At 48.2% G+C, this 12,722-nt stretch overlaps 2 protein-coding genes across 17 annotated transcripts in view; one reads left to right on the plus strand and one right to left on the minus strand.

Moving 5' to 3' along the window:
- Positions 1–12,722, minus strand: part of RALGPS1 (Ral GEF with PH domain and SH3 binding motif 1) — a 309,604-nt gene that overhangs the window by 111,929 nt on the left and 184,953 nt on the right. The window lies entirely within an intron of this gene.
- Positions 1–12,722, plus strand: part of ANGPTL2 (angiopoietin like 2) — a 35,950-nt gene that overhangs the window by 11,920 nt on the left and 11,308 nt on the right. Inside the window, exon 2 of the mRNA XM_003824008.5 lies at positions 2,531–3,396. Coding sequence (XP_003824056.1) covers positions 2,580–3,396 — 817 coding nt within the window. The 5' untranslated portion in view covers positions 2,531–2,579. The remainder of the gene's footprint in view (positions 1–2,530; positions 3,397–12,722) is intronic.

Consider the following 12,722-nt stretch of genomic DNA (forward strand, 5'->3'; position numbering starts at 1 on the left):
GAAGGTGGTGAGGTCACAATCTTAAATCAGCAGGGAGGGTCTAACTGAGAAGGTGGTATTTCAGCAAAGACTGAAAGAAGTGAGGGAACAAACAACGAAGAAGGGGGCAGGGACCAGCAAGTATAAAGGCCCTGAGTCCTAACTGTGCTTAGAACACTTGAGGGACAACCAAAAGGTCAACCAGGTGGTTGGAGGAGATGATCGTAGGGGAGAGGGGTCAGAGACGAGACCAGGGAGGAAGTGGGGGCCAGATCATAGAGTGCCTTGGAGACCCACTAGCTTTTCCTCCAAGATGGTGAGCCACTGGGGGTCTTTGAATAGAAGAGTGACCGCGTTTGACTTTTTAAAAAGGACCACTCTGGCTGTAAAGTTGAGGACAGAAGGTAGGATGGGCAAGGCTGGGGCAGGGAGGCTAGTTAGGAAATTACTCCAATAGTCCAGGTAAATGGTGCAGGTGGGTTGCAACAGGGTGGCGGCAGGGAGTTGGGGAGACACAGGACTCTGAGAATATTTCTGGCATCGTAATTTGGTGGTGAATTAGATGTGGGGTATGAAAGAAAGAAAGGCGTCTAGGATGACTTCAAGACTTTCGGCCTGAGCAACTAGAGTGGACATTTATGAACACAGGAAAAACTGGGATAAACAGATTGGGTTGGAGATATGGGGAAAAACGAGTTCATTTCTGGATGAGTTGAGATACCTAGCAGATAGTCAAGTGGAAATGTCAAAAAAGCAGCTGTATGTATGAGTCTAGAGTCCTGGGGAGAGTTCCAGAAATAAATGCGGATGTAATCAGTACTTGAGGGTGATCACCAACGTGACCTCTGGATGAGATGACTAAGGTAAAGAAAATTCTGAGGACTGAGTTTTGGGTCCCCCTCAACAGTAGAGAAAGGACAGGAATATGAGGATGAACCAGCACAGGCTCTGAGGAGGAATAGCCGGCAAGACAGGAGGCAGGGTGGCGCTCTGGAAAGGAAGGTCAAGAAGGGAGCCCAACTGTATCCCACAGTGTGAGAGGGAAAATATTAATGAGGATCAAGAACCAGCCCTTCCATCTGGCAAACAGACAGGGGATCCTGTCTAGGGCAACCTAGAATGAAGGTGAGGGGGCAAAGCCTGATGAGGGTGGGCTCAAGAGAGACCAGGAAGAGAGGAACTTTCTGGAAATGGTGAGTGCAGGCATCTCTTTGGAGGCTTTGCTAAAAAGGGGAGCAGAGAAATGCAACAAGAGCTGCAGAGGGGATGTGAGGTCAAGAGAGGGTTTTAAGTTGAGAGAAAAAACCGTATGATTATAGGAAAACCATCCTGATGTTGGGGAGACAGTGAGGACTGCTGGAGCAAGGCCCTCGAGTGGGCAAGAGAAGGGATCTAGCACATGTCCTCTCCTCCCTCTTGGCCCATTTAACTCCTACTCATTCCTCAAGGGTCAGTGTAAAGGGCACTTTCTCAGGGAAGCATTCCTGACCCTCTGATTAGGTCAATTCCCTGTAATACTCCTTTACAGCATGTGACAGTTGTGCTTTCCGGCATTTGGGAATGGCATAATGATGTGAAAGCCCCATGAGGGCAGGGGCTGGCTCCATCCTGTTGGTAGCTGTATCCCTAGCCACTAGCATGCTGTCCAGCAAATCACAGGTGTTCAATGAACATCTGGTGAAAGGATGAATGGTCCAAGAATAGAAGTGAAGCAAATCTGGAGGCACATTCTGTGTTCTGCTCCCTTCTAACTTAATCACGTTGCAGTGGTCAGGACTGTGCTGTCACTGGCTACTGCAAATATTTGGATTCAGAAGAGCTCAGTTGTTTGTTCCTGTTTTGGCTCTGTAGCTTAGCTAACACAGTGACCAGAGCCACGTAACTGGACACATCCTTCCACTGATATTGTCCACTAAACCCTGAATGTATTCCATAACATGCCTAACGATTCATTCGTTTATCAAATATTTGCCCAAAGTGCAATATCCTGGGAATACAGGGTTGAATCAGACAGAGGACATGCCCTCATGGAGTTAGAATCCAACAGAGAAGATCAAACAGAACTGCTATTCAGCACAGCGGTGATGGGTATTACAAGGGGAAAGTTCAGGGGGTGTGAAAGTATAGAAGAGGGAGACTCAACAGTCTGAGGAACCAAAGGTAGCAGAAGAGGGAGACTAGAAAACCCTCCCTCTGCCTCCCCTCCCCAGCCTGAAGCTGCCTGGATACAATTCTCAGGCTCTAGGCCAGGAGTTCAGCAAGGGGGCTGCGGGCATTGGAGCTGGCTCTGGGAGTAGCAGGGCCATGGCCTCCTGCCTCCAGATGCCCTGAGACCCTCCCTCTTCCCTTCTACCTCTGCTGGGGCTTGCCTGTCTCCTCTTGCTTCCAGAATGGCTGCCTGTTCTCTGACTCCAAGAGAGTATAACCCAGCATCCTGAAGCAGAGTTTTTGGAAAGCTCTGCCTGCCTGGCGAGAAGGCTGGGATCACTGATGGCACAGGGCACTGACAGTGGTGGGACCATCACTGATTCTCCCCTCTGTTTACTTTCAGGCTTTCATAGATTCTATTCACAAAGAATAACCACCATTTTGCAAGGACCATGAGGCCACTGTGCGTGACATGCTGGTGGCTCGGACTGCTGGCTGCCACGGGAGCTGCTGCAGGCCAGGAGGATGGTTTTGAGGGCACTGAGGAGGGCTCGCCAAGAGAGTTCATTTACCTAAACAGGTACAAGCGGGCGGGCGAGTCCCAGGACAAGTGCACCTACACCTTCATTGTGCCCCAGCAGCGGGTCACGGGTGCCATCTGCGTCAACTCCAAGGAGCCTGAGGTGCTTCTGGAGAACCGAGTGCATAAGCAGGAGCTAGAGCTGCTCAACAATGAGCTGCTCAAGCAGAAGCGGCAGATCGAGACACTGCAGCAGCTGGTGGAGGTGGACGGCGGCATTGTGAGCGAGGTGAAGCTGCTGCGCAAGGAGAGCCGCAACATGAACTCGCGGGTCACGCAGCTCTACATGCAGCTCCTGCATGAGATCATCCGCAAGCGGGACAACGCATTGGAGCTCTCCCAGCTGGAGAACAGGATCCTGAACCAGACAGCCGACATGCTGCAGCTGGCCAGCAAGTACAAGGACCTGGAGCACAAGTACCAGCACCTGGCCACACTGGCCCACAACCAATCAGAGATCATCGCGCAGCTTGAGGAGCACTGCCAGAGGGTGCCCTCGGCCAGGCCCGTCCCCCAGCCACCCCCCGCTGCCCCGCCCCGGGTCTACCAACCACCCACCTACAACCGCATCATCAACCAGATCTCTACCAACGAGATCCAGAGTGACCAGAACCTGAAGGTGCTGCCACCCCCTCTGCCCACTATGCCCACTCTCACCAGCCTCCCATCTTCCACCGACAAGCCGTCGGGTAAGTGCTTCTGGGATCGTGTTCCATGTGGGTCTCAGAGCCAGGCACCAGGCTTCCCTTGGCTGTGTCCACAAATGGGGAAAAGCCATGGCCAGTTGAAGCTAGGCCAAAGACATGCACAATCCCCCAGCAATCCCTTGGGCTGAGCTGCTGGAGCCAGCGGGGTGAGGGGTGGGGGGGAACCACATTCCTTAGATGGATCCTCAAAGGTATTGCCAAAAAATGGAGTTTCAGAAGAGGGCAAACACTCTCTGGTTTCTGACAGGAAAGAACCCAGGGCCTGTAGTTTTCTAGGCTCTGCATGAGATCCCGTGTGTTGGCAGATAGAAGAGAATGTCTCTCCTGCAGCTCATGCACTGTGCCTGGCACAGGGTTGGCCTTCTGTAAATGCTCACCAAATAAACAATGGGCCAAAAGAAAAGAAAGTATTACCCACGTTAAGAATATGATAAACACATTGTAGGGGCTGGGCATGGGAAGGAGTCCTTCCTAAAGCCCACACACTTCCTAGAGTCTGCTGCTGTCTAGAATTTTCAATGATGCTTCCATATGCTCTTACATACACGTTTCATCTTAAAATATAGCAATTCTCAGAATACCGTTATGGGGGAGGAATGGGATTGCTGGCAGGTTTTAAAGCTTAACCAAGATACTGGCACTGGACATTTCCATGTATGTTACATAATTAACTCCTGGAGCTCCTTGTGGACAGGATGAATAACTTGCTAATAGGCTTAGGATGTTCAGGCTAGATTTGCATTAAGGTCTTTTCACTTTAAATCTCTGGCTGACTTCTCTATGCTCTAGGACTCTAGGAATCATCATTTCTGGAAGAAGCAGGCCAGAGGCTCCCCTGTCAGAATGTCAGCACACATCCAGTCCCCTGAAGCTCAGCCCCTTGTTCATCCAGAACACCTGAGCCTTCCCAGTGGGCTGCCATATGAGAACTATATTCATCTCTGCATAAACGAACCATGTATCTACTCCAAGTCAGTGCTTTCGGTACCATTTCATTGTATAAGCAGGGAGAGATTTTTACTGAAAATATCCTGCTTTACACTTATTTCACACTTTAAAAAATAACCACCAGTACTGGGAATAGCAGCTTCTTGCTAATTCCAAAGAGGGGCTGAACCTGAGTGCAGGAGGGTGGCCAGTGCACAGGACAAGGGCAGCATTGTTTTCAGATGGGGTGGGTGAGGTGAGCTAAATGCAAAGTGAGCATCCACTGCAGCACCTCAAAGGAAAGACCTGGCCTGGGTGCAGGATTGAGAGCAGGCGCTTTGGAGTAGGCTGGCTTGGATTTAAATGCGGTTTCCACCACTGATTAGCTCTGGGACATTAGGCAAGTCACTTTGTCCCCCTGAGGCTCGGTTTCCTCATCTGTTAATTGAGGATAGATTAAAATAGTGCCTGTCACTTTAGGAAACGAAATACTGCAAAAAACATGTTTAGCACAATGCTGGGTCCACAGTAAACTACAAGCCTCCTTTGATCTAGGTCTTTTCATCTTAAAACAAGGAGACTGAAATAAACAGTCCCTTTTTTAGCTCTGGCGTTCCATCTGTACACGTGTCTGCTTTAAATCAGAAGCTCTGAAAGAGAGGGCAGGGTGTGTTAATTTGTCTTGATAGAATACCGAGAGGGTAAAACGTGCCCTTGGGCACCAAACAAAGGCTCAGCTGAATGTTGTTATAACCCTGACTGGAGACAGGCTGGACTCAATGGTTACTCAACAGATCTCCTCTGGCCTCAGTGTCTCTGGTTTCTAACTCAAAACATTTCAGGACATTCCTGGGCTTGAACTAAGCTGGCAGATACATAGTATAGGAATAAGACCTGGGTTTGCATCCATGCTCTACCCCTTGGTTAGCTGTTCGCTCATGAGATAGTTATTTAACTCTTCTGAGCCTCAATTTTCTCCTCTGTAAAATGGGGACAAGGGTCATAACCTCACAGTGTTATGCTGTGGATACAATACAATCAAGCATGAAACATTATGTCATGTAGTAAAGCCAACATTTACTGAGCCCCTACTACATGCTAGTCGCAGCACTAGACTTGGGGAAGTAGGTGACAATTGTGGTCCCTGACCTCCAGAAACTCAGTCTGGGGTAGATGGCAGGTGCATGAATGCATCTGGGATCTGTCCAATGCCCATGATTTCTAGTCCCTAACATCAGCACATCAGATCTGACAATGGATTTCTCTGGGAGGGAGTATCCGTCGAGGCCAAAATTTCTAAAATCAGGAATGCAGTGAAAACTGGGCTGTCGGATCACTGTGGTGATACCCTGGTGTGCTAAGTGCCCTGGGGGACAGTAAGGTGGCATGACTAATTCTGCCTAGAGGGAAGGGAGAGGTTAGATAGACGTGGCACTTCTTTGTTGCATCTTGAAGGATTTGTAAGATTTTACCAGGCAGACCTGGGAGTTGGGAACCCAAGTGACTAGTGGATCCCTGATGGAGATGAGTCTGTGCAAGGGCCCAGGGGCACAGTTCTATTCCTGGCACCTCAAATGGTTCAATCTCCTGCTTCTTTGTGTTCACAACCCAGTGTGGGCTGTGTGTATCCAAGTGTCCTGCACTCGCCCGTCTTTTGTCCCCCACTTAAGAAAGCACGCCGTCATGGGAGGGAATGGCAGTGATTTCATCACAGAGATAACTGGAATGCATTAGAATTTATCCTTCTTTGTTACGCAAGGATCCCCAAATGTTGGTACTTGCTCATTACCAGTAGATTTCTTGTGACCCATCTCACCACTGAGCTCCCACACAAGGCGCTGCCAGCTGGGATTGAGTGCCTAGCTGTGGAAGATGAATGGGTAGACAGAGCCCAGGAAGAGAGCAGCTGGGGGAGGGTCCTGCCCTCTCCTGGTGTTGAGGACTAAACTGGGAGGAAAAAACAGATGGTCTCTCTGCACGGAACAGTCAGGGCATCCAATCAGCAGAGAACATTCTTATCAGGTCTGTTCAGAGAGCTTGGGGCAGGTTCTTATCCTGGAAGACAAAACACTCTTCTGTGCTCTTACCCAACAGATCCTTTGTTCTTAGGGACATCACTTTGCCAGAAATACCTTTGCAATTAAACACCTTTGCATCCGAGCCTTGGCAGCTTCCAAACCTTTCATTCAGCAACCTCAGAGCCATGTGCTCTTTTCTTCGTCTGCCCACAGCATGCCCTTCCCCAGGGGACTAAGGGAGCCATGGCTGCTTATCTGAAGCTGTACCACAAGCCTGTTCCCAGCCTTACTGAGACAGTAACAGGGTGGCCCCAGGCCAGGATGGCCTGCTGAGAGCCTGAGTGAGGAGGCACAGGCAGCTCCTGGCTTCCCTGGCTCCTCACCTGGGCTTTGTCCTGTGTCTCTCAGGTCTGGCCAGACCCAAAGGCATTTTGGTTAGGATGATTCTGTGATGAGGCCTGGGCCAAATGGCCCTGTCTGTGGTCCTCTGCTCCACCTATCCTGCTGCTGCTATTAAAAGAGGAAGGCTCCAGGGGTCATTCTCTAAGAGGCAAAGGATAGAGCAGGCACCTGGGTTCTGGGAGGCCTGGTACTGTTTCTCAGGCCACCCAAGGCAGAGCCACACATTTGCCAGCCCTCCTGCACAGTGCCCATCCCAGAGACTGATCAGGGAGGAAAGGACAGCGCCAACAGCAGCTGCCACAGACGGGCTTTGTCAGAAACTAATCTTTAAAGACCAAAAGGAGTGAGCACTTTTAGCTGTTTTCTCTCCTGAGAAAGAGAATACAACCAGTTCAGTTTATTTCTCAATGAGTGAAGAAGAAGGGGCCATAAAACCATGAAATACTGGAACTATTAGGGGCCTCTCAGATCCCCTAGCATGGCCTTCCTGTAACAGTGCCTGTTGGTTGCAGAGCAGAGATCGACCCTGGGACTTGTACCTTGCAGGATATTGAGGTTCATAGAGGTCAAGTAACTTAGCCAAGGGTACACAGCTAGTAAGTGGCTTGGCCAAGGCTCAAACCAAAGTATGTTTTAACGACTCTGGATATTGCACACTTCCACAGGAAGGCTGGAGGGGAACTGGTGTAAAAATCACCCCGTGAATGTCTGACTTGGCCCCAGCTGCCACAGGGACCTGACCTTCTATCTCTACTTCCTGACCTTCTAGCTCTACTTCCTGGTACCACGTTCCAAACAGTTCCTTAAAATGAGCTCTGGGAACAGAGGTGGTAGATTTGTTATTAGAACATGGTTCCAATGACACAAAACACTGTCGCTACCAACCCACCAACATCATGCTCCCCCTCCCTAGGCCTAGCAGGAACCAGCCAAGCTCTCCAGTAGAAAGTACAACGTGCACCTGACTCCCAGCAAATGGACCCAACTGAAGTCTAATTTTTAATTTTTATCAAATCTGGACATATCCTCTGGGGTTCCTTCTACTCAGCATTTCAATGTATAGCTAAGTCTTTCAACATATAGCTAAGTGTGAAGTTCTGATTTCTTTAAATGTTAGCCCTGACTGTATAAATGTCAGTAGACATGACCTTCCCTTGGGACCACGTTAGGAGGCCCCCACATTGCTTCACTGACAAGAGTGCTAGCAGGAAGCCACCCCATCTCACAACAGATGGGCTATTGGGCTATGGCCAGGATGGCATGGACAACTTGAACAAGAGTGTTTTCCTAGATGGATTTTCCACCTGTATTTTATTCCACCCTATAAGGTAGGAAATACGTACACAATTGTGGTTCCCCAGCACAATGGTATGTTTTAAAACAGAGAAATATATGATGTTGTAGCTCCCATTCTTTCTGGAGGTCAAGCAAGCAACCAGGTGAAAAGGTGTCAACCCATGTGTGGCTGGGTCAGCTTCAGTAGGCTGGGCATCCAGGCCCAAGCACTGCAGAGAGGTGGAGAAGCACAGGGTGTGTGTGGTGATGGTGGCGAGTGAGGGTGACTCTGCCCATCCTGAGTCAGCCTTCAAGGTCACAGAGGCTGAGGGAAAAGCCTACACAGGTCTCCTGCCTCCAGAGCGTGTGCTGTTTCCACTGTACAATACTTTCTTTTATTCTAAAAGGTTTTGTTAAACAAAATAAGATTTCAAATTCAGTACAAACTACATAATCCAGTGATTTCTCAAAGAGCACTCTTTGCTAGCTTCTTCCTAAACAAAATCTACTCTAGGAAGATGGCCCACCTGGATGATGGTTCCAGGAGGGCCAGCTCCCTTATTGCTTTGCTTTCTCTTCCTCCTCTTCTGGTACCTTGGGGAACTGATCACAAAGAGCCTTTTGAGGGTGATGGAAAGCTACCCCTCCATTCCTCAGGCAGTTTTCCAAAGATGACACTTGGCTAAATGCTCAGGGTATTTACAGTCATAGGAGATAAACTATCAACTTGTTACTGTTAAAAAAATCTTGAGATCTAGGATCTTGATGCCTGAAAATCCCAAGATTGGTACTTGGCAAACTGAAAGAAATCTAGAAAACCCTAGAGATTAGGCATCTGTGGCCAGCTAACTGGTCATACAAATGGATTGTTGTGGTGAACTTGTATAGTATTAATCCTGAGATGCTGTCCCCCTCCACCCCCACCCCCACAAAAAAAATAAATAAAGTAGTATTAAGTTAGCCTCATACAAATGCTGGCACCATGCTCCTGGACTTCTCAGCCTCCATAACTGTGAGCCAAATAAACTTCCTTTCTTTATAAATTACCCAGTCTATGCTATTCTGTTATAGCAGCAGAAAATGGACTATGTTCAGTCTTGTAAAAGTAATGAAGTATATACTTCCAGTGGTTTATACCCACATCAGTGAAGGATGCAGGCAGCAGAGACCTCTTGATGGGAACACTGGAGATGATCTTTCCTACTATCCCCGCATCACCACTGCCTCAACTTCGGCTCTCCCTGGCATGAATCTGGTCAAAGATTATGCTGAAAATAAGCCTGATGGTCCTCATCTTATATCTCAAGATGAGCCTGTGGAACTACAGGGCCTGGAGTATTTATGTGATCCTTTGTTTAAAAAAAAATAAGTTACTTTTCCCTGATATTTTTGAATACAGTAAGTCAAAACTACTATACACACAGAGAAAAATCTTGCTAAGACAATTTGTTTACGTTATAAATGCAACAGCTCCTAAATGTTGAAATTAAGTATCTTAGATGGTATGTCTAGAGTAGGGTCCAAATGAACAAAAAATCCACTCATCTGGCACCATCCCAGACATAATGTGCAGAGAGACTACTATAAACTGTCCAGGCTTTCCCACAAAGCAGGTTTCCTTTGCCAGGGTTTGGTCTGGATGTGGATTATCATCTGTTGTGGGGTCTCTCTTTCCAGATGGATTTATTATTATTGGTTCTCAGCTGGAAAGCACAGAATGAAGGTAGCAAAGGGGATGCAGCTCAGGATGGTGAAGGATGGAGGGTGAAGGATGGAGGGTCAAGGATAGAGGATTGAAGGATGGAGGGAGGCACACAGAGCATTGAGGGACTCATGGAGTGAGCCTGCAAGGGTTCCTGCCTGAAAGGAGCCCACAGTCTTATGGGGACACAGATCCCCAACAATCCTAATGTGGTGTGATAACTGCAGCACAGAAAGTGGACCTGAGTTCTAATCCCAGATCCTCCACTTTCCAGCCGTGTGATCCTCTTGAGCCTTGGCTTTCTCGCAGGTGCAGGGGCTTATGAGGATGAAATGAAACGGTGTGCAAAGCACATGGCAGGTGAAAGGCTCTAGATACATGATCATCACCATTCTTACCTTATTCCAGTAGAGATAAATATACAAAGCATTTTGGGAACACTGAAAAGGATAAAGTAGCTTTCCTGGGGTTGGGGAAAGCTTCCTGAAGGAGGTGATGAGGAAGGTAAGGGCCTTGTGGTGCTCTCAGAACCACCACCAGTGATAGTCAAGAAATCATGAAGACAAGTCTTGGTGCCAGACAAATGTCCTGCTTTCAGAAAAAGAATGTATACCAGAAATCACATACAACTGGCTTGTGGTGAAGCCCCAGTAAAATTATAGAAAAGAGTACACAAAGGGTTCGTGAGCATTTGGAAGATTAAAAGGTCACCAGTGAAAGCCGACATAGGTTCTTAAAGAAGAAACCAATGAAGCTGATCCCTTCCTTGGAAAGGGTTAATATGCTGGCCAACTATGGGACTGCTACCTGTCCATATCTGTGGATTGTAGTCATGGGTCTGATAAGTTCTTCCATGATGTGCCTGCAGGACAGCACCACAGTCTCTGACAGAGCCATGGCCACTCTCATTAGTGTGCCTGTGGAACCCTGGGGCACTGCCCACCTCTACATCAGAGACCTCCCTCACCCAGGAAGCCTTGGGTGCAACTGGCCACTGCCCCCAGGGAGCCAAGGTGAGCTGCTCACCTCTGTACACAGTGAGACCACCAAAGCCCCTTCTAAACTCTTTTTTAAAATGTCTTTAAAGCCCCTGTTTCTCCTCCTGCCCAACAGCGCTGGTGGAAACCTAAGAGCGACGCAATGCTTTGGACAGTGGCCTCTGGAAAGTAGTGCTGCAATGTCTGTTTCTCCTGAGGTCAAATGAGCAGAAACAGGACCTTTATAAGCCCTTTCTGGGCCCTAAGAGCTCTTACTTGAGAGGCCTCAGGCTGTATCACATGCATTGAAATGACCTACCTCACACATTTAATAGAATTTTTACTGGAACAATTTTGAAAGGATTTAATACTTTTGCTTTTAAAATTATTTGGCTAAGAGTAACTCAATTAATTTATGGTTGGATCTCATTTCTCAGTAAACATCAAGCATATTCAGGAATTCTTGGGAAGTGAAAAAAATCTAACCTACAAATTGTTTTCAAAAGTAATAACATTTTCATGAAGACAAAATTTAACAATTAATGAACTTGACAAGATGTCACACTTCGTAGTAATTTAATTACATACAATAAATTTTGATTTTGCAGTTTTCTTTTCATATTTTAGAGCCAGTAAGTTTTTTTAGGCCTCAAACATTTTCATCAACTCCTGAAACACTCATTGGCCCCAGGCACCATGCCCATCGTTTGAGGGCTAAAGCGGCCTGAAAGCAGGCACAAGCATTTGGACCTTTTCCCTGGAATGATCAGAAATGACATGTGTGATATCAACTCTGAGGTTCTGCAGGAACTGAAATGCCTTTGGGACCATACAAGCTACTCCTGTGTTTAGGTTATTGTTTTGTACTCTGGTTCGCTGAAAAGCAGTGATTGACATAGAATATATATACGTCCATAACCAAAATCTTATTTTGCCAAGCCTCTGGATAAATGAGATTCGAAGACCCCCCAATAACTGCTTCTCACTGTAGCCACCCCTCACACCCCATCCCCCGACCCTGTGTGTCTGTTCTCCTGCCCTCATGGGGTGCCCAGTGAGTCCTGATGCTGGCCTGGGTGGGACTCTCACCTAAGCAGGCCACGTGCCGTGGCACTCAGATGCATTAATTTGGGTAGGAAATTGCAGATCCAATTTCAACAGTTAGTCATTTCTCCTGTTAGAAAAATGTTTCAGGGAGTGGTGAGAAGACTTTTTGGAGACAGACCATCAGTGAGAGTAACTGAAAACAGCATACAGTTCTCATGAAAAGCAGACTGCATCTTAGTGATATCACAGAAGCCTCTCCCTAGTGCCTGCGTATGGACTAAAATATTCACAGGAGCAACTTCCCAGAACCAAGAGCCCCCCAGAACATTTCCCACAGGCCACAGGGTCCTCTGAGTGGCCTAAGGTGGTCAAATTCTGACACCTGGGGCTGGACTCAGGGGATAAAAAGGACTGTCAGGCTGCTGGCCAGCCATGGGGTCCAGTCCCGCTGTGGGCAGGAAGGACTCTGCTCCTCCCCCCACACCTCAGGCACGTCAGAGAGAAGAGGCATCCCTCTTGCCCATGGAGGCCTCACTGCTTAGCTCCCAGCCTCAAGGTCAGATATTCACGGAGCCATGTTTTCCTAGTAAGAGGGGCACTGCACTGAGAGCTGATGCAGTTTGTGAGCCCATTTCTCCACTAGGGCCTGGACGGGTAAATCAGGCTGATGCTGGTCTGCCCCAGACCCACAGAGAGAGAACTGGAAATAGGAAGTTATGCTTGCCTGGCCTAGGTGCCGGTTCTAACTCAGCTTGACCAGAAAGGCCCTGTGTTGGGAGTAGCAGGCACTGTATCAGCCATCAATCAAGTGGGTCCTGGTTTCCTGGGAGGCCATGGTCCTTGTGTGCCTAATCCCTGTCAAGAACCCCAGAGAGGAGGAAGGAAGCACCCAAAGCTGATCACCTCCAACACTTACCAGGGAATGGCAGTGGGGTCCGGGCTGAGACCTGTGTACTTGGT

Source organism: Pan paniscus, chromosome 11, assembly GCF_029289425.2.
Source record: "Pan paniscus chromosome 11, NHGRI_mPanPan1-v2.0_pri, whole genome shotgun sequence".
In the NCBI taxonomy this organism is placed as follows: domain Eukaryota; kingdom Metazoa; phylum Chordata; class Mammalia; order Primates; family Hominidae; genus Pan; species Pan paniscus.